The sequence below is a fragment of the Acomys minous genome (assembly GCF_964271855.1).
Source record: "Acomys minous genome assembly, chromosome: 20".
Lineage (NCBI taxonomy): Eukaryota > Metazoa > Chordata > Mammalia > Rodentia > Muridae > Acomys > Acomys minous.
The window spans coordinates 24,789,235-24,813,157 of NC_140502.1; the positions used below are offsets into that span (position 1 = coordinate 24,789,235).

At 55.5% G+C, this 23,923-nt stretch overlaps 1 protein-coding gene across 1 annotated transcript in view; it reads right to left on the reverse strand.

Annotated features, from left to right (window-relative positions):
• Positions 1–23,923, reverse strand: part of RYR1 (ryanodine receptor 1) — a 158,425-nt gene that overhangs the window by 21,172 nt on the left and 113,330 nt on the right. The window contains 9 exon segments of the mRNA XM_084770567.1: positions 114–244; positions 1,745–1,996; positions 4,088–4,174; positions 4,943–5,072; positions 5,940–6,016; positions 6,956–7,687; positions 7,689–7,757; positions 12,402–12,743; positions 22,889–23,076. Coding sequence (XP_084626693.1) covers positions 114–244; positions 1,745–1,996; positions 4,088–4,174; positions 4,943–5,072; positions 5,940–6,016; positions 6,956–7,687; positions 7,689–7,757; positions 12,402–12,743; positions 22,889–23,076 — 2,008 coding nt within the window.

Below are 23,923 nucleotides of genomic sequence, written 5' to 3' on the forward strand. Positions count from 1 at the left end.
GCTGTCATGCCAGCCTCACAGCCGTAGGGAGACAGAACAAGCCGGGCCACGGGGGCCTTGCCACTCGGAAGCCCCGCCCTGCCCCCTCTGCCACCCTGAGGTGGGGCACTCACGGCGTGTTGAGCACCAGGCGGTCCCACTGCCCTTTGACGTCGTCATCCTCAGGCTGCTCCGTGATGTAGAGACCATCAAATTCCAGCTTCCGGGCCAGCTCCTTCTCCCGCTTAAAGATCACTAGGGGCACCTAGGGGTGGAGGGAGGCAGAGGTGAGGGGTGGCCTCAGGGTAAGCACGGAGACCATGGGACCTGCCTGCAGCCCGTGAGTGACGCCAGAGGGGCTTTCTCGGGCTTCGGGGTGCAGAGAGGGAAGTGATGGTAGAAGGTCAGGGGTGACTGGGGAGGCGCAGGCCGAGGGTTAGAAGAGGGAAATGGCAAGCCGAGGCACCCCGGTTGTCTGCTGCGGGCTGGGGCTCTGGAGGGGAAGTGTCCACTCAGGGTGTAAGGTGTGGGTGGACAGGGAAGGGGAACAGCACACGGAACTCTACGCCAAAGAGCTGTGTTCATTCTGAAAAAAAATTCCAAGATTTACACAAACCTCCAGACCCGCAGAGTCAGCAGGCGCCTGAGACATGCCTTGCAGGGGTGGGGGAAAGGCGGGGCCATGACAAACCGTGGCATTTCTAACATCAGAATCCGCTCCCCTGTCCATGTGACTCCCCAGAGACCACCCCAGGCGGCAGAGAGATCTTCCTTTTTTTTTTTTTTTTTTTTTTTGTCTTTTGAGACAAGGTTTCTCTGTGTCGCCTTGGCTGTCCTGGACTCGCTTTGTAGACCAGGCTGGCCTCAAACTCACAGCGATCCCCCTGCCTCTGCCTCCCGAGTGCTGGGATTAAAGGCGTGCGCCACCACGCCCGGCTCATAGATCTTCCTTTTCTTTCCTTTAGACCAGGCTAGCCTGGGACTTAGAGAGACCTGCCTGGCTCTGCCTCTTGGGCGGTGAGACTAAAGGTGAGTTCCACCATGCCAGACCTTGCTTCCTTTTAAAAAATGGGTTTTTGTTTTTGGTTGTTGTTTTGGTTTTGTTTTTTTGAGACAGGGTTTCTCTGTGTAGCCTTGGCTGTCCTGGACTCGCTTTGTAGATCCGCCTGCCTCTGCCTCCCGAGTGCTGGGGTTATAGGCGTGCGCCACCACGCCCGGCTTGCAGAAATCTCTTAAAGAAAGATTTTACTTTTATTACTTTTAGTTGTGTGTGTCTCTCTGTGTGTGTGTGTGCATGTACACAGGAGTGCCATATTTCTGGAGGTCTGAATCCCCTGGTGTTGCAGTTACAGGCTGTCTACGCTGCCTGGCGTGGGTGCTGGGAACCGAACTCTGGTCCTCCGCAAGAGCAGTGTGTGCTCCTAACTGTAGAGACCATCTCTCCAACCCCTCGCTTCTCGGAGATCTTAAATGACTAACAGGCGGGAAATAATATTCTCCCTGACAAGTTTGCCCCCTCCACGGGGAAATGAACACAGCCCCATACGCACGGCACAGAGAACCCGGGGCTTGTACGGCCCAGTCAGCTCTGGTCTGCATCAGCTTCCATGCGCAAAAGCACCGTTGCTGAAGACCCCAGGCCTGTATCGCTTTACCCAACCCAAAGTCTCCTGGCCTGACCACTGTGCTAGGTCCTCTCTGCAAAGCACCCTGAGCATCCTCCACAGCCCCAGGACCGCAGTCGGGGGTCACGTCGCCGTCCCACCTTGAGACAGTTGTAGCCGATGATGCAGAGAAAGGCCACCAGAGTGTGCAGCAGACTCAAGCACCGCAGGGCGGGCTCCATGTAGCCCGTGCTCTCCTCCAGGAAGTAGTACACCATGTTGTCATCTTCATCGCCCTCCACCTCCTCACCGGCCCCAGAGCCCCAGCCGGAGCCACCGCCAGACCCTGCCCCTGACATGTCCCCAGCTCCGGAGCCTTCTACGTCGTCCTCCCCTGGTGGAGAGTCTGAGACCTGAAGTGGGGTCAAAGCGGGGGAGGGGGAGGAGGGAGGGTCAAATCAGAGAGGGGACCCTGGTGGCGCCCCCCGGTCTGTTCCACCCAAACTCACATTTAATTTTTATTTTTCTAAAGCTTTTTTTTTTTTAAAGATTTATTCATTTGTTATGTATACAGATTTTATTATAGATGGTTGTGAGCCAACATGTGGTTGCTGGGAATTGAACTCATGACCTTTGGAAGAGTAGTCAGTGCTCTTACCCTCTGAACCATCTCTCCAGCCCCCAAACTCACATTTATATGACACACTTCCTTTTGCTTCCCCTCCCTCCTCCTCACTTCCGCCTTTTGGGACACAAGTCTCACTCTGTAGCCCTGGCTGACCGGGAACTCACTATGTAGACCAGGCTAGCCTCAAAACTCAGAGAGATCCATCTGCCTCTGCTTCTTGAGCGCTAGGATTAAAGGCGAACACGAACACTACCACTCCTATTTCTTTTTGACGTAGTACCTTGATAGCATAGGCTTGCCTGGGATTTTGCTATGTAGCCCAGGCTGGCCTCAAACTAGTGTGTTGTTCTCTGTCAGCTTCCCAAGTGCGGAGACTATGGGTATGTGCCTCCACGCCAGGCTGTTAGGGCACTTTCTAGATCCAGGGGCGGCTCTATCTATCTATCTATCTATCTATCTATCTATCTATCTATCTGACTGTGTCTCATGGATCCCAGACTGACCACAAACTCTCTCGATAGCCAAAATGACCTTGAACTTAAAAAAAAAAAAAGATTTATTTATTTATTATGTATACAGTGCTCTGCCTGCATGTTAGCTTGCATGTCAGTAGAGGGCACCAGATCTCATTACAGATGGCTGTGAGCCACCATGTGGTTGCTGGGAATTGAACTCAGGACCTCTGGAGGAGCAGCCAGTGCTCTTAACCTCTGAGCCGTCTCTCCAGCCCCCAACCTTGAACCCTTGATCATCCTGTATCAGTCTCACTTTTTGAGATCAAGTCTCACTATGTAGCCTTAGCTGGCCTAGAACTTACAGAGATCTGTCTGTCTCTGTCTTCCAAGTGTTGGCATTTCAGGCACCCTGGAGTCACCACCAAACCTGGCACTGGTTCCCTGTTTTTTTCTTTTTTTTTTTTTCTTTCTTTTTTGAGACAGGGTTTCTCTGTGTAGCCCTGGCGGTCCTAGGCTCGCTTTATAGACCAGGCTCACAGTGATCTGCCTGCCTCTACCTCCCGAGTGCTGGGATTACAGGTGTGCGCCACCATGCCCAGCTTCCTGGCTCCCTCTTTTACGTTTCACAAGTCTCAGACGTAAATGTGGTTTCGATCCCATTTTGAGGACGAGGAGGTCAAGGCACAGGGAGGTTAAGCATTTGCTTACCACACACCTGTCTCTTCTCTAGGCCCCTGGCAAGGACCGGAAGCCTTCGCAAGCTTCAGGAGGCCTGGCTCCCTGCCCTCCCCCCTGCCCTCCCCCTTCTGTGACCTGCCTGCTTTCTCCTCCACACACACCTCTGAGCTGCTCTGAAAGCCCCACATCACCAGGCGCTACAGAGGGGACTCCCACACCTGGGTACCGCCTGGCAGGTGGCAGTGCTGGCTGGGGGAGCAGCTCCTGTGTCTTTTTTTTTTTTTTTTTTTTTTTTTTTTTTTTGGTTTTTTCGAGACAAAGTTTCTCTGTGTAGCCCTGGCTGTCCTGGACCCGCTTTGTAGACCAGGCTGGCCTCGAACTCACAGCGATCCGCCTGCCTCTGCCTCCCGAGTGCTGGGATTAAAGGCGTGCGCCACCACGCCCGGCCAGCTCCTGTGTCTTATACTAACTTTTAAATGCGCTCATGCACCTGTCCCATATGAGCCCAGAACCCTCCCCCAACTCAGCCCCTACCCTCTCTCCCTCCCACCCCGTCTCTTCCCAGCTGTCTAGGCTGAACTCCTCAAACAAGGCTCAGCCTGGAATCTCCTCCCTTCTCTGAAGAGGCTCCCGCACCTGTCGTGTGCTGAACCTCCCACCTCACAGCTGAGTGATGACCTGACCTTCTCACCCCACTCCCACCCCGGCCGTGGGGGGGGGGGCTGTTGACACAGTATAGGCACCTTGTAAAACAACAAGATGAAGTTGATGGCAAATGCCAAGAACAGGGCCAGGAATCGCAGCGTGTAGAAGTTCCTCGACAAGTAGTTCTGGAAGGAGAGAGGAAGAGCCTTGTTCGCAGTGCGGCCTCATCCCTGCTTACCCATAACCAAAGCGCCCCCACACCCCCATCCTCAAACAGCTGCCCCCGCAACCTCCTACTCCAACCTTCTACTCAAGGAGCGCTTGCTGCTGCCGGGGGCGCTAAGCTTTCTCCCACTGGGAACATCAAATGCTCGCCCTTGCTTCACTCCCGGCGCAGCTACGGTGGCCCTTTACAAGGGAAGAGACCGCGGAGGCTCAGGGAGGTCATATAGGAGAGGGACTCCGGAGATGCGACCAGGGAGTCTCTGTAGCCCCCAGTCCGGTCGGTCCGTCCCTCGGCTCAGTCCCGCCAATCAGGCCCAGTGCGTGAGCGGCGCCGCCGTCTTGGATCTCCGACCCAGGGAGTTTGATGCCAGGCGAGCTCTCCGGCACCGAGCCATGCCCTCACCCCGGCACCGCGCGCCCCCAATCACATTCCTGGGACCGGAGTCCATATCCCCCCGGCCCCTGGCACACTGTCTGCCTTACTGGGAGCAGGAGATGACTTCCTCACGCCACCTTTTCCTCCCCACTTCTATTCCTCTTACGACTCCTCCTCGGAGAACTACCCTCCCCTTCAACATGTCTCCACCCGCCGCGCTCTGCTTCCCAGCTGTGTCTGGGGACAGCTCTGCCCTCCCCTCAGAGCGACCCTCTGTGAGATGAGCTTGGGGGCGGGGGAGGTGGGTCTCCCGAGAAGAGAAAAGCATCCCGCGCCCCTGCTGGGTGCTCACCAAGAACTTCCAGAATTCCTCCAGGCCGGCACCTGCAGCTTCCTCCTTCTTGGGAGGGGGTGGGGGCGGTGCCTTCGTGGGGGGCTCAGGAGGCGGCTCGGGGACGTCTTCCTTCTCCCCATTCTCCGCACTGTGGGACACAGGAAAGGCTCGGGCAGTTCGTTCACTCAAGCTCACGCATTTGGGGGCTCAGCCCGTGCCAGGCCACGTCTAGATGGTGCTGGGGACCCAGGATGACGAGACAAGCACGGGCTTTGAGCACAGAAGCTCCGTTAAATGGAGCCGAGTAGCGTGGGTTGGGGGAGGCATCAATGGTGGAGCACTTGCTCGCCCAGCGCATGCAAAGGCCCCAGCATTGGAAAAAGAAGGAAAACAAAACGATTCTGGTTTACAGTAATAGGGGGCCCTGAGCATGCTGGGTAAAGGCTCTACCTCTGAGATGAATCTGTTTTTACATTTTGTTTTGTTTTTTGAGACAGGGTTTCTCTGTGTATCCCTGGCTGTCCTGGACTCATTTTTGTAGACCAGGCTGACCATGAACTCACATTGATCCGCCTGCCTCTGCCTCCCGAGTGCCAGGATTAAAGGCGTGCGCCACATTCACCTGGCCTGTTTTTACTTTTTATTTTGAGACAGTGTACCCGTAGGTTGCCTAGGATGGTCTTGAACTTGCTCTGCCTCACGGAGGTCTGCAATGTGGGACTCGTCCGCCTGGATGAGATGACATCACCACTCCCCATCAAAGTAACTTGTCGTGTGGAGCCTGTGAAGCAGGCGGGGGGAACCACACGCTTGGAGACCTGGCACTAAAGGGAGCATCCTATGTCTGTGGCCTCTGGAGTCTCTTCTGCATCCCCAGGTATGGACCGGATGATGCTGAGGGCAGGGACGAGGCAGAGTGACCAGGACAACTCTGGTCCTTGACCTCAGAAGGCTCTCAGTCCAGGAGATGGGCTGAGGCACTGATCTGGCGGCCCCTCTACTTGCAGACACTCACTCAGCTTTCTCCGGTTCAGGCTCGGGCTCTGGCTCCGGCTCTGGTTGTGGAGGCGGCTCTTCCTCTTCTCCATCCACCTGGGGACCAACCGGGGACAGGGCGCAGGGCTGAGCTCCCTGGGTGCTCACCAACCTCTCTCTAGCCTGTTACCCTCGGCCTTCACTTCTCTCCCCCTGGCTAATCAAGGTGTTCTCCTAGATCCCCCCCCATCAAGGAAGAGGGGAGCACGAGGCTCAGGGAGATAGAAATGCCTGGCTCGCCAGGCGTGGTGGCGCACGCTTTTAATCCCAGCACTCGGGAGGCAGAGGCAGGAGGATCGCTGTGAGTTCGAGGCCAGCCTGGTCTACAGAGTGAGTCTGGGACAACAACAAGAAATGCCCGGCTCACAATCCTGTGTGGAAACAGTCCGAATTCAAAGAGCCTTTTGTCTGGCTGTGGTGGGTTCTCGCTATGTATCCCAGGCTGGTTTTTAACTCTAGAGTCTCCTACTTCATCCATCCCAGTGTTGAAATCACACTGTAGCCCTGGCTGTCCTGGACTCGCTCTGTAGACCAGGCTGGCCTCGAACTCACAGCGATCCGCCTGCCTCTGCCTCCAGAGTGCTAGGACGAAAGGCACGCGCCGCCACGCCCCGCTTGACGTCACAGGCTTTTGTCAGCGTGCTTGCCCGAAGGATGCTCTTGTCCCTCATGGATTCTCATCACGTTGAAACCACAGACATCAAGTCACAGCGCCGCTGTGTGAGCATATTGGCAGACCGCTCTCTCACAGACTGCATAACTCCCTACAGCCTGTCCTCTGTCCTTGGTACTGTCTCCGTGGGTCTTTCTAGGTCTGGCGCCTCCCTGACTCCTCTAACTTGGTTCTCTCTAGTCTCACCCCACCCCCAACTCCCCAAGTATCTGTTTCTCTCCCCAACATTTCCAGCTTCTCTTTCTGTTCCACTTTTTTCTGAGGGGTTCTATCAGGCCGTCCCCCTGTCTCCGTGCCCTGGAGCCTTGGCAGGCCTCTCTCACCCCCAGCTTCCTCTTGAGGATGGGCGAGCCCTCCGGCGTGGGGGGTTCCACTGGCGTCGTGTCACCCATGTCCCCGAGACCGCCAGCGCCTTCAGGCCGGAAGGGGCTTCCATCGGCCACGGCCACCGCCCCGTCGGCTCCTCCCGTGCCAGCCTGGTCCCCTGCCGCCTCTTCGTCTCCTGCGCCCTCGGCGGCATCGCCTTCACCCTCTCCTTCTCCCTCTCCCTCCGCATCGCTGCCAGCGCCGCCCGACGGCTGGCCGTGCACCTCGTCGCCCGTGGGGTCGGGCATGCCTGCCAGGAGCTCGGTGACCGTCACCTTCTTGGCGCTGTCTACCAGCCCGCCTCCGAACAGCGAGCCCCAGAGCAGGCGCAGCGCCCCGGCCGCCGCGCCCGCGCCCGCGCCCCCGGCTCGCGCCACCAGCGCCCAGAGCAGCGTGGCCACCGCCGTGGCCGCCTCCCGCGCCGTCAGCCGCCGCAGCCTCCGCACGCGCCGCCGCAGGCTACGGTAGCTCAGGCCCCGCAGCGTCCGGCCGGCCCCGGCCGCCAGCCATGCCCACACGCCCGCCGCCGCCGCCACCGCCGCCGCGCCCGAGCCGTCGGACCCCGCCGCGCCCTCCTCCGCCTCCTCGGTGCCCTCGTCCTCGTCCTCCTCGGGCTCGCCCTCGGGCTCCGAGATCTGAGCTGCGATCTGCATCTCAAAGATCGTGTCCTCGCAGAAGCTCACGAACATCCTCCATCTTCTCGGACTCGCCGCCCTCGTTCACCACGTCGAAGATGAACTGGCGCTTGGACTCCTTCACCTGTGGGAGGGGGGGGAAGTGGACGGGCGGGGCTCACTGCACCAGCCGCCCTTTGAGACTGGGACTTAGGTAGCCCAGGCTAGCCTCCAGCTTACCTATGGGGTGGAGGATGGCCCTGAACTCCTGACAGTCCTGCCGCCGCCTCCTGAGTGCTGGGATCACCCTCCACAATTTCCTTCCCCCCACTCCAAGACAGGGTCTCTCTGTGTAGCCTTGGCTGTCCTGGACTTGCTTTGTAGACCAGGCTGGCCTCGAACTCACAGCCCTCTGCCTGCCCCTGCCTCCCGAGTGTGGGGATTGCAGGCGTGCGCCACCACGCCAAGCCACAATTTCCTTTATTATCGTCATCAGTTATCTGTAGGGCTTCAGACGTGGCTCAGCGGTTAAGCCCGTTGGCTACTCTTCCTGAAGACCCAGGTTCGGTTCCCAGCATCTATGGAGGGGCTCTGTAACCCCAGTTCCAGGCCTTTTAATGCCCTCCAGCCACACACATGCAGGTGGTGAACTCACTACGTGCAAGCAACATACTCACGCATAAAATAACCTACTATGACAATAAAAATTATGTGTACATGATGTGTATCTGGGTGCATGTGAGCGCAAGGGACCTAGGATCCTGGAAGAGGGCATAAGAGTCTCTAGAACTATGGGAGAGATGGCTCAGCGGTTAAGAGCACTGATTGCTCTCCCAGAGGTCCTGAGTTCAATTCCCAGCAACCACATGGTGGCTCACAGCCATCTATAGTGAGATCTGGCGCCCTCTTCTGGCCTGCAGGTGTCCATGCAGGCAGAGCACTGTATACATAATAAATACATTTTTTTTCAAGACGGTCTCTCTGTGTAGCCTTGGCTGTCCCTAGACTCACTTTGTAGACCAGGCTGGCCTCAAACTTACAGTGATCCACCTACCTCTAAAAAAAAAAAAATCTTTAAGGAAGAAATGATGGAGTGTAGTGGTGCATCCCCTGAAATCCTAGCATTTGGGAGGCAGAGATTAGCCAACGTCTCTGGGTTTCAGGACAGCCTGGTCTATACAGTGAATTCCAGGCTACTGCACAGTAAGATCCTGCCTCCAAAATAATGATGGTGATAACCAATACTAGTAATAAAAATAAGCAGCAGTTACAAGTGCTCACTATAGATGGTTGTGAGCCACCATGTGGTTGCTGGGAATTGAACTCTGGACCTTTGGAAGAGCAGCCAGTGCTCTTAACCTCTGAGCCATCTCTCCAGCCCCACCCCACCCCATCCTATAATTTCTTTTTATATTTAAGGACTCATGGTCTTGGTATGCTGCCTAGGCTAGTTCTGACAATCTTCCTCACTCAGACTCCAGGATACCTGGGTCCCCAGGGGCCACACCACTGCACACAGCCCAGAAGTTATTAACAGCTGCTAATCTAATTACAGAACACGGCTGTGCATGCTTGTCGACTCAGCACTCGGGAGGCTGAGGCAGGAGGATGCCAAGTTCTAGACTGCTCTGGGTGCAAAGTGGGTTTGGGGCTAGACTGAGATACAGATGTGTGTGTGTGTGTGTGTGTGTGTGTGTGTGTGTTGTCATGTATGTAGTATTGTATGTATGTATGTACAGCACTCACTTGTTGGCCATGAACCAAGAATTTATATGAACCTAGATACACCCTGGGGTAACACACAGATCATAAAGAAAAAGCTGGATTTGAGCTCCCAAGAGGCTAGCACCAGAATCTAGCTTGTGTTTATTTTGTTTCTATTTTTGCTTTTGTTTTGAGGCAGTCTCCATCATCCTTAGCACACGCTTGCTTTGTACGTGTGATCCTCCTGCCTCAGCCTCCCAAGTGCTGGGGCTCCGTGTGTGTATTCGTACACGCTCAGGGACTCATATGTCTCAGACTAACCTCAGATGCTGCCGGTTGCTAAGGCCGACCCTGGACTCCTGCCTCCGTGCCCTCGTGCTGGGATCACACGCGTGTGCCACTATTCTGGGATCACACGCGTGTGCCACTATTCTGGGCTCCTTTTAGTCTTTTGGGGAGCATGGCAGTTGAGGGCAAAAGTTTTGCAGCTGATTCCGCTACGACAAAGCCGGGTGGCTTTTTATTTAATTCCCTGGGGCCTCAGTTTCTCCATCCACAAATGGGGCACAATGGAAGGGCTGAGGGGGTGCTAGGATGACTGAGGGGGGTTGGATAGTTAGGTTAGTGGCTGCCTGGTGTTTGATAAATATTCCTGTATTATTCCCCCAGGAGGCCGACTTGGACACGTGTGGATCCTTAGGAGCGCAGGAGGGAGTGCGCAGGGTGAGCGGGTGTCTGCGGAGACCCCCGGAAGACAGAGTATACACTAGGGAGCAAGCGAGGAGCGGAGCGGGAGGAAGAGGAGGCTGTCACAGCCCACGGCCATCAAGGAGGACAGGGTGAGTCGAGGCTCCCTGCAGATGCACGTGCACACTCAGGGCGCATGGGTGTGTAAATGTGCACATGTGGCCCCGATGGGACGTGAGTGCCGTAATGAAAGATCATGAGGGTCCTCGTGGAGAGTGGGGGAGGGAGTGTTTGTGGAGAGAGTGGGGTGGGGGGAGAGTGTGGGGGAGAGTGGGGGGAGAGGTGTGGGGGGAGAGTGGGGAGGGAGAGTGGGGGGGAGAGTGTGGGGAGAGTGGAGGGAGAGTGGGGGGAGTGGGGGGGAGAGTGGGAGGGAGAGTGGGGGGGAGAGTGGGGGGGAGAGTGTGGGGGGAGAGTGGGAGGGGAGAGTGGGGGGAGAGTGGGGGGGAGAGTGGGGGGGAGAGTGGGGGGGGAGAGTGTGGGGGGAGAGTGGGGGGGAGAGTGTGGGGGAGAGTGTGGGGGGAGAGTGGAGGGGAGAGTGGGGGGGAGAGTGGGGGGGGAGAGGGGGGGAGAGTGGGGGGAGAGTGGGAGGGGAGAGTGGGGGGAGAGTGGGGGGTGGGAGCAGGGGGGGAGAGCAGGGGGGGGAGGAGGGGGGGGAGAGCAGGGGGGAGAGGGGGGGAGCGGGGGGGGAGAGCGGGGGGGGAGAGCGGGGGGGGAGAGCGGGGGGAGAGTGGGGGGGAGAGAGTGTGGGGGGAGAGGGGGGGGAGAGCGGGGGGAGAGGGGGGGAGAGGGGGGGAGAGTGGGGGGGGAGAGCAGGGGGGGAGAGCAGGGGGGGGAGCGGGGGGGGAGCAGGGGGGAGCGGGGGGGGAGCGGGGGGGAGAGCGGGGGGGAGGGCGGGGGGGAGAGCGGGGGGGGAGAGTGCGGGGGGGAGAGCGGGGGGGGAGAGCGGGGGGGGAGAGCAGGGGGTGGGAGCGGGGGGGAGCGGGGGGAGAGTGGGGGGGAGAGTGGGGGGGGAGAGTGGGGGGGGAGAGTGGGGGGAGAGTGGGGGGGAGAGTGGGGGGGGAACCACAGACCAAGATAGGAGTCAGGTGTGAGTGGAGCATCAGCCACCTGGGAAGACGCTAACCGCGTGTGAGCACACTGCGTGAGGCTCTCCGTGCGGGAAGACTAGTCTGTGCAGGGTGTGTGTGTGTGTGTGTGTGTGTGTGTGTGCATGCGTGTGCACGGGAGTGAGGGTAAGCAGGCCCAAGGCATTAGACAGGACCTGTGGGCAGATTCCGGAGCTGTGTTTCTATGAATGGTGTGGGGTTAAGGAGCCCATGCATGTGTGTGTGTGTGTGTGTGTGTGTGTGTGTGTGTGTGTGTATGTGTGTGTGTGAGCCTCGGGGGCGTGCTAAGGGTGTGTGAGTACAAGGCCATGAAGACGCTGAGTGCAAGTGCAAGTCCGAGGACCTCCTGGGGTGACTGACAGGACAGGGCAGGGGCTGAGGGTGGGTGAGGGTGGAAACGCAAGAAAAAGGAAGTGGGGCTCACAAACTGGCTAAGAGCTCCGGACAGGCGGGGAGCATGCCGGAGCTGTGAGTGTACTCTCAGGGGAGTGTGTGAGGCGCTTTCGAGCACTGGTGGGTTGGATGTGTGGGGCTGGGGGCAGGGAGCCCTGAGGTAGGACTCAGGAGGCTCAGGCTGGCCGGGACATGGTTCTGAGGAGCATATTTGAGAGAGCGGAGTGTGCTAGCTTGCATGCCGGGGCACCCCAGAGCCATGGAAGTGTATGGGAGAGCGGGCATAGAGGGCGGGCGAGCAAGGTGTGTGTAGCCGCGCAGACTGACCGCAGGGGCGTGACTACATCGCTGCATCAGAGCTGACATCGAACTGGGTCAGCTGCAAGGCACAGTGCACTGGAGCAGCCATGAGGGCACACCCGTGCTGCTGCCGCTGCTGCAACGCACAAGGGATGCACAGGAGGAACCGCAAAGTGCCTCTGAGAAGGGGTGTGTGGTGCGGTTCCACTGGGAGCTTCCTAGCATGCAGAAAGCCGTGTGTTTTGATTCCCAGAGCCCAAATCGCCAGACATGGTGGCACTTCCTGTGATCCCAGCACTTGGGGGAGAGGGAGGTAGGAGCCATCCTTAGCTACAGGGAGCTTAAAGCCAGCCTAGGATAGGAAGAACCTTGTGTTCAAGAGGAATAGAGTGGGGGAGGGGTCTGGGGTAGTCAGAGCCGGGCAGGGCCGGAGGGGAGGTACAGACACCGACAGACACTGAAGGTGTACACAGCCCCCACGGAGGGTACGAACACTCAAGGGACCCAGGCTTCACGCCCACGCGCACAGGTCTACTGACCTGCGGCATCTCCCACTGGGCCCGATTGGTCTCTGAGATCTCGAAATAGATCCGCTCTATGCGACGGGACGCGCCCATGATCTCGATGCGGCCCAGGTAAGGGCGGAAGTACTCCAGGATGCTCTCCGCCAGCTCTAGGAAGTTGCGCAGGCGCGGGTCGTGCGGCACGTGCTCCGACAGGTTGGTCAGCAGCACCGCCACGTTGAAGCCGATGTCCCGCGCCGGCTCCTGGAAGCGGTTCGCAAACTCTTCGCAGTTGATCATGTCGTTCTCATCCGCTTCGGAACACGAAAGCAGGAACTGGATCTCTGGGCCAGAGAACTGCTTCTGGCTGTCCATGGCCTGTGGGTGGGCGGGAGAGGTCAGTGTGTGCACGTGCGTGCGTGTGCGTGAGTGTGTGCGTGAGTGTGTGTGTGTGTGTGTGTGTGTGCGCGCGCGCGTGTGAGCTCAAAGGCCTCAGTATCATCAACAGCCAATTAAAAGGGAGTGGGCTAGCCTGGGCGTTGGGGTGGGCGTCAGAGGCAGATCTTTTGTGAGTTTGAGGCCAGCCTGGTCTACATAAAAAGTTCCAGGCCAGCCAGAACCACACTGTGAGATTCTGTCTGAGACACAAACACAGCCACACCGACAACAAAAGCTCACAAAACAAAAGGCTCAGTTGGTAGGGTGCTTGCCTACATGACCAGTTCCCAGTAAGTGGGGTGTGGAGGCGCATGCCTGTCGTCCCAAAACAGAAATAAAAACGGGCCCCATGCTCTTGGTAAAATAATGGTGTTTGTTTTGTTATTGTTGTTGTTGTTGTTTTGGAGACAGGGTCTCTCTGTGTAGCCTTGGCTGTCCTGGACTCGCTCTGTAGACAGGCTGGCCTCAAACTCACAGATATTCACCTGCCTCTGCCTCCTGAGTGCTGGGATTAAAGACGTGATCCACCATGCCCAGCTAATAATGGTGGGTTGTTTGTTTGTTTTGTTTTTTAATCAAAACTTAATTTTGATTCTGTTTGTTTGCGACAGGGTCTATGTAGCCCTGGCTGTCCTGAAACCTGTTCTGTAGACCAGGCTGGCACCTGACTGTATAGAGAACTTCCTGCTTCTGCCTCCTGAGTGCTGGGATCAAAGGTCCATGCCACCACACCGGCTTATTTTTGTTTGCTTATTTTGTTTTTCTAAGACAAGGTCTCACGTAGCCCAGGCTGGCCTCAAACTCATTCCATAGCCAAGGCTGGCCCAAAACTTCCAAGTCCCCTGCCTCAGCCTTCTGAGTGTTGAGATTACACGCATGCACCGCCATACTCAGTTTTCTGCAGTTCTGGGAACCAACCCCAGGGCCCCAGGCATGCTCGGCAAGCCCTGCACCCAGGCCACATCCCCAAACTTACTATGCACATTTAGGCAGTTTTCAAAAGCAGTTTCTCAAACACCCTTGACCGCACCAGCGGTAAGAAAGCATTTTACCGTTCAACTACAGCAAACCAAAACCAAAACCAAACCCCAAAGCTTCAAGGCGCCGCTCTGACGTTTGCAATGCGGCACCCGGCCCTCAGCCTTCTGTTTTATATCGAAAGATGCTGGACGTATTTGAGTTTCCTGACCGACCTACAGACAGGCTGCAGAATGCATGCAGACCGAGAGAGACATAGCTCTGGGGTATAAACAGAAGCGAAATTTCCTGGCTCTGGGCCGTCCTTTCTGAGAAGCCAAGAGCTTTGCAAAAATTGCTCTCTAAATGAGTAATAGGGCTTTGCAACTCATGAAAAGGCCTGAAAGCCACAGAGCCAGGGGACTGGGCCACACAGGAACCTTCTTCTTGCTGCCTCCCCCATGGTGACACCTCCACACCTCTCAACACCACTCACACAGGGGCCTGGGCTCCCTTCTTCCCTTTCCCAGTCACTCTTGGGACTCTGCTCTGAGGGCTTCGTGTTTTCTTTCTTTCTTTTATATTTTTATTTAGTTTTAATTTATGTGCATTGGTGTGAGGGCGTCAGATCTTGGGAGTTACAGACAGTTGTGAGCTGCCATGTGGGTGCTGGGAATTGAACCCGGGTCCTTTGGAAGAGCAGGCGGTGCTCTTAACCACTGAGCCATCTCTCCAGCCCGGCTTCGTGTTTTTTGCTGGCTAGCATCTGTCTGTCCCTCTCTTTCTTTTGTAAACACCTTCGCTGGCCACTGTCAACCTGCTTTGCTGGAGTCACCTGGGAAGGCTGGAGGTGGGCGGGAGGAGGCAGGGGCCGAGAGCTGCACCCTCCTTCTTTCCCTGTCCACTTCTGGTAGATAACACTGGGGTTCCCGGCTCCAAATGTCTGTCACCCTACACATATGTCAGGTGTGCCTATCTGGCCTCTGACCACGGGTCCAGGATCTTGGCAAACGTGACAGCGGACATGTCTTGATGGGTGTCTCCCCATAAACAAAGGTGCTCAAAAGTGACTCTTTTTTTTTTCTTCTTTAGGACTGTCTTGCTATGGTAGCCCAGGCTGGCCTGGAACTTCCTCTGTAGCCCAGGCTGGCCCCTGGATTCTTGGCAGTCCTCCTGCCTCTGCCTCCGGAGTGCTGGGATTACAGGCATGCAGGACCACGTCTGAATCCAGTAGTGAACTTTAGAAGATAACTCCGCCCCCCACCCCCACCCCCGCACCCCCACCAAGGCTTATTCATTTTGGGAGTGGCAGCCCCCACCCACCCAACATTCAAATCCCCGAGTCATGCTTGCGTGCTCTCTTTTGTCGTCCCCACCCCCGCTGCCACCCCACAACCCCCCCACCCCCAATCAGATGCCTCAGCTTTGCTTTCAGAAGAGATTCAGGCAGGGCCTGTTCCTGTCTCCTCCCTCCACGGCCCCCACCTCCTCCTGCCTCCACCATCACAGACGCCTCCCCCTTGCACCCCTGTCTCTACACACAGTGGGAAAGAGGCTGAAAGCGCCCGCGCCGCCGCGGAGCTCTCTGCTCAGCACCCTCCATCGGTTCCCACCGCGCACGTTAACTCCCAGCTCCGCCCCAGGTCTTCGCACTTGCTGTCCCTTTCCGGGGTAGGAGGGGACCCTCCACCTTCCTGTCGCCCAGAAGGGCCTTTCCCAGCCAACCCTCTTTCACATGCTCATTTTTAGCTTATTTTCGCCAGCCCCCCTCACCCCCGTTTCAAGTGGGGCGCCTCTGTTTTGCTCACTGGTATGCTCTCACGATTCAGGGAGTGGCTGACACCCAGTAGGGGCCTCGATCGACCCTGGTGTTAAAGATCAGACCTATATGTGGCAAGATTGGAAGGTGTGGCCATTTAGGGGGCGGGACCTAGTCAGAGGGCCTAAAGCCATTGGTGGAGTGCTTAAAGGGGATTAGGGGGCCCTAAGCCTTCCTGCTCGGTTTCCATCCTGGTTCCTGATGCAGCATGTATGCTTCTGAAAGCCGGCCCCCACCGCAGAGACCGTATATAGTGGGACTGTTTGATCTTACATTCAGATCCTGAGAACCAGGAACAAAAATAAAACCTTTTCTCTTGATAAATTAATCGTTATAGGAATTTTGTTATAATAATGAAAGTCTAATAGATCTACTTTTTAATTTCATTTCTGTGCTTTTTTTGGGGGGGGTTGTTTGTTTTTTCAAGACAGGGTCTCTCTGTGTAGCCTTGACTGTCCTGGACTCACTTTGTAGACCAGGCTGGCCTCGAACTCACAGAGATCTGCCTGCCTCTGCCTCCCGAGTGCTGGAATTAAGGCATGTGCCACCACAGCCTGGCCTAGAACCACTTCTGAACATGGCGTTCAGACCCTAAACAGCACGTTGTAAGATGCTACCCTTTGCTTGGGAAATGAACCGATGCTTGGTGTTAGGGCAGCCTTACGGTGTCTGTAAGTGTTTAGACGTTTAAACGTCACCATGCTCCGCCGTGAGAGCACAGCGGGGAGCAATGGGCTCACTGGGTGTGTCTGGAATTCACTATTAGCAACTGCTGATGATGCAAAAAAGAGGGGCAGCTCGAGGGCAGGTGTCTGGCCGGTGGGAGGTAAGGGAAATAAAGCTCAAATGAAACAGTAACATCCTCCAAAACAGATCCTTAGACATCTATAACAAATCTCAGGGGACAGAAGGACACAGGAAATGACAGAGAAGAATAGCATGGCCCCATCCAGACTGCAAGACACTCTACCTCCTGGAGAGGCTCTAACCCTCCGGGGACCTGGTAAGGGATAAACGCTCCCAGCACTCGGGAGGCAGAGGCAGGCAGATCGCTGTGAGTTCGAGGCCAGCCTGGTCTACAGAGTGAGTCCAAGACAGCCAAGGCTACACAGAGAAACCCTGTCTTGAAAAATAAACAACAACAAAAAAACAAGCAAACACATCACAAAGGCTGGAAAGATGGCTCAGCTGTTTATAGCCTGACTGCTCTCACAGAGGACGTGGGTTGGATCCTAGCGCCACAGGTGGCATGCGACTCTCTGTTCTGACCTTTCCGGGCAGCAAGCATGCCCAGAGTGACCTTACATGCAGGAGAGGAAGGAGTTCAAGGTCATCCTCGGCTACATAGCAAGACTGAGGCCAGCCTGAGCTACATGAGAATATGACTAAAAAAACCTAAAAAATGGCTCAGCAGGGAAAAGCTCTTTTACCCACATAAAGGTAGGGCGGAGAGGAGCAACTCTGTGAAGTTGAGCTTGGCCTGTGACCTCACACACATCCCCCCACACACATCACACACACACAATATATCATATACACACACACATCACTCACATCACATACACACACATCACACACATGCACACATCACACACACACACACACACACGCACACACAGATCACACACACATCACTCACATCACATACACACACATCACACACATGCACACATCACACACACATGCACACATCACACACACACACACACACACACACACACGCACACAGATCACGCACACATGCACACATCACACACACACACGCACACACACATGCACACATCACACACACACACACACACACACATCTACCCCTCCTTTCTCTCTCTCTCTCACAAACAATAAGAACAAGTAATGAACAAAATAAAACCCAAAACAACTAAAAAAAGAAAGAATTATAGCTGGGCGTGGTGGTGTCCAGTTGGAATTCAGCACTTCACAGGCCGAGGCAGAAGGATTTCTATGACTTGGGGCCAGCCTAGGCTCTGGGCTGTACAGCGATCTCTCAAAAAGCCCAAAGAAAAGAATTGAGGCAATTAAAAATTATTCATTTTTATTTTATGTACAATAATGTTTTGCCAACATGTGTGCGAGGGTGTTGGATCCTGGAGTTATAGGCAGTTGTGAGCTGCCATGTGGGTGCTGGGAATTGAACCCAGGTCCCTTGGAAGAACGGTCAGTGCTCTTAACCGCCGAGCCACCTCTCCAGCCCCTAATTGGGGGCAATTTTTTGTTTTGTTTTGTTTTTGAGTGCTCTGCTTTTGAATGTATTGTGGGTAATTTTTTAGGAATACATTTCTTGCTAGGTAGCGGCACATGAGTGAGGTCCAGGACAGCCAGGGCTATTATGCAGAAAAACTCTGTCTCAAAAAAACAAAAAACCAACAAAACTGAACAACAACAGCAAGATGTCAAACAAACAAACACATAAAACCAAACAACAACAAAACCCTCTCTTGTGGGCAGTGGGGGGGGGGGGGGAGGCGGGCGTGGTGGCTCAGGCTTTTAATCCCAGCACTCGGAAAGCAGAGGCAGGTGGACTGCTGTGAATTCAAGGCCAGCCTGGTCTACAAAGCGAGGCTAGGGCAGCCAAGGCTACACAGAGAGATCCTATCTCGAAAAATCGGGGGTGGGGGTGGGGAGACTATTTTGTTTTTCCATGGACAAATGTTTGTCTGCAGCAGTGTGTGTGGCACACAGGGGCCAGAGGAGGACACTGGGAGCCACCTTGTGGTGGGGCTGGGAATTGAACCTAGGTCCCCCTGGGAGAGCAGCCTGTGCTCTAAACAGCTGAGCCGTCTCTCCGGGCCCCCAGTTGTGGATCGTTTTCATTTTATTTTTAATGGTGTGGTTTTGGTTAGGAGTGATAGTGTCCTGTGGTTTGTCAAATAAGAGGAAGGCCTTGCGCGCGCACACACACATGTCGCAAGACACCACAGACAGGCAGCGTCCACAACAGGCCAATCGTTAGAGACAGACCCTGGGCCGTGACTGCTGAAGGCCTGTGGGGTTACATTTTTTCACCCCGGGGTGATTGCCGTGTTCTAAAGTTAGACGGTGGCGTTCACACCGTTCTCTCGGTGCCCTCACAGCCACCGTGTTGGGAAATTTCAGTAGGTGGGGTGGTGGTGGGGGGGCACTCGAAATCACAGCAAGGTAAAGACGTGGTTGTTTTAACGCGTTTCCCACCGAGCCGCCCAGGGGCGGGAAGTCTACCCTGACATAAGCTGGACGCACCCGGGAGAGTCACCGACACAGCCCCGGGGGCCCCGCACCCAGCCCCGGGGGCCCCGCACCCAGCACTGGGGCACCGCACCTAGCATCGGGGCCCCGCACCCAGCACCGGGGCCCCGCACCCAGCACCGGGGCCCCGCACCCAGCCCCGGGGGCCCCGCACCCAGCCCCGGGGGCCCCGCACCCAGCCCCGGGGACACCGCACCCAGCATCGGAGGCACCGCACCCAGCATCGGGGGCCCCGCACCCAGCATCGGGGCCCCGCACCCAGCACCGGGGGGCCCCCGCATCCAGCACCGGGGGCCCCGCACCTAGCACTGGGGGCCCCGCACCTAGCACCGGGGGCCCCGCACCCAGCACCGGGGCACCACACCCAGCATCGGGGGCACCACACCCAGCATCGGGGGCACCGCACCTAGCATCGGGGGTACTGCACCCAGCATCAGGGGCCCCACACTGAGCCTTCTCCTCCTGGCTCAGTGGCACAGCCCCCACGCGCTCACTTTGTGCGCTGAGGTTCGAGTCTCGGAACTCACACTGGGAGGACCGCCACGTGCACACCACGGTAATGCGCGCAACACCCGCCCCTGCTACCGCCTATTAATGATAATAAATAAAACAAAACTTGAAAACAGTGACTTCGGCACTAGATACAAGTTCTAAATTCTTGTTTGTTTGTTTTTCTGAGACAGGGTTTCTCTGTGTAATCTTGGCTGTCCTGGACTCGCTTTGTAGACCAGGCTGGCCTCGAACTCACAGCGATCCACCTGCCTCTGCCTCCCGAGTGCTGGGATTAAAAGCGTGTGCCACCACTCCTGGCCTCCAAATTCTGAATTCTTTATAAGAAGAATGAACGTATTCTTTATTTGTTTTTAAAGATTTATTTATTATTATGTACACAGTGCTCTGCCTGCATGTACACCTGCGGGCCAGAAGAGGGCGCCAGATCTCACTATAGATGGCTGTGAGCCACCATGTGGTTGCTGGGAATTGAACTCACGACCTCAGGAAGAGCAGCCAGTGCTCTTTAACCTCCGGGCCATCTCTCCAGCCCAAATAAACGTATTCTTGTTTGGCTAAGTATTATTCATTTTGATAAAAGTTAATGAAGTTCTTTAAATGAATTTCCATATAAAAGTCAAATACTCTGCAGCATGGGCTGAAATAGCATCATAAAACCAGCCCAGCACTCGGGAGGGGGATGTCTGAGAGTTCGAGGACAGAGTGGTCTACAGAGAAACCCTGCTTCGAAAAGCCAAAATAAACAAACATACACATCCACCCATCCATCCACAGCCCTATATGCTACATACATGCATACACAGTCCTCGCAGTGTTGGTATACACCCATAATTTCAGCACCTAGGAGGCTGAGGCAGGAGGATAACCATGAGTTCCAGGACAGCCTAAACTATGTAATGAGCTACAGACCAGCCTTGGTTGCTGAGTGAGATCCTGTCTCAAAAAACAAACAAGCAAAAAAGCCAAGCAAACAGACAAACAAACAACCTCCCACAAAAACTAAATAAACTAACCGAGCCTCCCAGGCATAGGCACAGCAGTAGGGCATTTGCCTAGGCTAGGGCGGGGATTCAATCGCCAGAATCACCAAAAAACGAAATAAAGATGAGAAAGCCGGGCGGTGGTGGTGCACACCTTTAATCCCAGCACTCGGGAGGCAGAGGGATCTCTGTGACTTCGAGGCCAGCCTGGTCTACAGAGTGAGTCCAGGATAGCCAGGGCTACACGGAGAGACCCTGTCTTACAACAACAACAGAATGCTGCAAGGGGCAAGTTGCAGTCCCTATCCAAGTGAGGGGGACATTTGTTTTCACCCCTGTGGCTCAGTTCTACTTCTGAAGTCTATCCTCCGAAGTGCAGCACAGAGAGCACACAATACAGTCAGCACTGTCCATGGCCCCTCTAGAGCACACCAACTGCCCTCTGCGGGAGTTCTGCCGAGATACACACACACACACACACACACACACACACACACACACACACACACACGCATGTGATGCCTGAGGTGCAGACAGAGTGCTTCATGCAGTGCATAGCTCGCACAGCGGCACCCCTCTCTGCATCGTGGGGTGCAACAGTAAGACAGCCAGAACCAAGCAAGCATCTGTCGACAGGAACTAGGCAAACGAACCGCAGTGTGTATACAGGAAGCAGGATACTGGTCACTCTCAGAAAGGAGACCCAGGGGCTCCCCCGTCTCTAAACTGTGCTATGACACAGTACGGGCACGGCTGGGACGTTAGTTGAGTATTCAGGGCCTGGATTTTCCCAACACCTCACTGAATCTTGTATATATTAGCACAAGCCTGCAATCTCAGTGCTGAGAAGACAGGAGGACCAGAAGTCCGACGTCATCCTAGGTTGCCTATCAAGTTTGAGACCAGCCTGGGCCGCATGAGATCCTGTCTCAAGTGGAAAAAAAAAAAAATCAAGTAGAGACTGGAGTCAGGCAAGATCCACTGAGGAAGGTGGATCTCTATGATTTTGAAGCCAGCTTGGTAGGAAGTTCCAGATAAGCCTCAAGAAATTCATAAATAAATAATAAAAAAAAATTTAAAAGAAAGAGAAAAGGAAAAAGAACTGGGCATGATGGGGCAGGAGGATCACTGTGAGTTCGAGGCCAGCCTGGTCTACAAAGTGAGTCCAGGACGGCCAAGGCTAACACAGAGAGACCCTGTCTCAAAACAACAACAACAACAACAACAAACAAACAAAACCGAAAACCATTTTTGGTAAAAAGGTGGACAGTATTGAAGACGCCTTAAGTCCTGCGAGGGCCTCTGCATGTGACTTCATGGGAGCACATGCCTGTATGCTCACCAGCATGTAGACACACACACACACACACACACACACACATTCACACACATACACACATTCACACACTCACATACACAAACACACACTCATACGCACACATGCATACAGATGTTCACACACTCATACACAAACACACACTCATACGCACACACTCACACACTCACGCCCGCCAAGGCCCAAGTGTATCTCACAATCCCTGGAGGCAGAATTACTAACGATAGTTGTGAGCCAGTCTTTGTGGCTGCTGGGACTCGAACCCAGGTCCTCTGCAAGAGCAGTCTGCGCTCTTAGCCACCAGGCATCTCTCTGGGCTCCATTTTTTTTTTTTTTGGTGTCTTGTTCTTTGTGTTTTGGGGACATGGTTTTACACAGCACCCTCCCCCACCTTCAGAGTGAGGCTGTGACCATACGCCCCACCCCTACCCCCGCCTCACAGCCCCCTAGTCTAGACCGCAGTGAACTCGCCAGTATCACTAAAAACTACGGGAACACGGCACAAAAACGCAACCTCACACCCTAAATTGGAGCCTTTATGAATATACGTTCTTCAGCAAGTGGCTGAGTGAGGCTGCCTGCTGCAGGGCAGGAAGGTGCGTGTCCCCCTCAGTGTTTGCTGATGCCTGGGGCCAAAGATGTAAACTAAGTGGGCTCGCTTTGTAGACCAGGCTGGCCTCGAACTCATAGCGATCCACCTGCCTCTGCCTGGAGTAATGGCATTAAAGGCGTGCGCCACCGCAATCAGCTTAGTAATGTTATTTTTTGTTTGTTTGTTTGTTTGGTTTGGTTTGGTTTGGTTTTTGGCTTTTCGAGACAGGGTCTTTCTGTGTAGCCTTGGCTGTCCTAGCCTCACTTTGTAGACCAGGCTGGCCTCGAACTCACAGCGATCCACCTGCCTCCACCTCCCCAAGTGCTGGCGCTCCGCTTAGTAATGGTTCTTACACACCTTTCACCTTCTAGACCGCCTCAAGCGCCGTTGTGGCTCACTTTGGGGCAGGGTCTCCCTACAGTTTCAGACCATGACCACCTTCCTGCCTCAGACTCTCGAGTCCGAGTCCCGGGACCACAGGCATTAACCACCGCACGCCCAGATCGTCTCCGCGTTACAGATGAAGGGACGAAGGCCAAACGGAGACGCCTGCCCAGGAGGCGCGGCTGGCCCCTGGCTACCCCGCCTGCACCCCGCCCCCTCCCCGCGCCCGCCCTCCCCCCCACCTGGCCGTCCAGCACCCACCTTCTGGAAGTCTTTCTTGGAGATGAGGCCACGGGGGTCCGTGACGTAGTCCTGAAAGGCCTCGGAGCCGACGATGTCCTTGAGTTTCAGGAACATGTCGAAGAACTTGAGGATCATCTCCACGTTGGACGAGGACTCCACCAGCATGTCCACCATCTGCCGCGCGATCATGCCGTTCACCACGTTCCCTGCAGGGGCGCCGGGTCAGCGCGGGCCCAGCAGAGCACGCGCCCCGGACCCTGCGGCTTTGCTCTCTCTCCCTGGCTCCCTAGGATCCTCCCCACTCCCCGTCCCCCGCCAAATAGGTGGGCGCCTCCCGGCCCCCTCCCATGCCTCCAGCAGGACGATCGTCTTGTGATCTGTGGTAGCGCCCGCGGTCACCCCTGTCACTGGAGAAAGTACCAAGTGGGGGGGGGGGGGAGAGGCAATGGCGACACAGGTCGACAGTGGGGGGCCACATGCCCAGAGTGCCCAAGTAAAATCTCATGAGGACCTTGTGAAGGAAACATCGCCGTACGGTTTCTTGGGTAAAAAAGGCTTGGAGAAACTTAGAGTGTTGATAAATCGGCAAGGGAGGATTTGAACCCAGAACCTCGGGAGCGCAGAGCTCGCACAGCTAAGAACTCTGTTCTAATGAAGTCGGATCTGGAGACACACCTGCAATGTCAGCGCTGAGGCAGGAGGATTCCCGTGAGTTCTAGGCTAGCCTGGTGTTCAGAGTGCGAGTCTGCCTCAAAAACTAAAAGTAAGAGCATTTGCAGCCTGGGATGCAGCTCATAGGCAGAGAATGGCCCCGGCATGCATTAGGGTTTTGAGATGGTGTAGTCCACGTAGCACAGGCTGGCCTCAAACTCTGTGTGGCTGGGAATAGCGCTGAACTATATTTTTATATTTTTTTGGTTTTTAGAGACAGGGTTTCTCTGTGTAGCCCTGGCTGTCCTGGACTCACTTTGTAGCCCAGGCTGGCCTCGAACTCACAGCGATCCACCTGCCTCTGCCTCCCGAGTGCTGGGATCTGGGATTAAAAATGTGCCC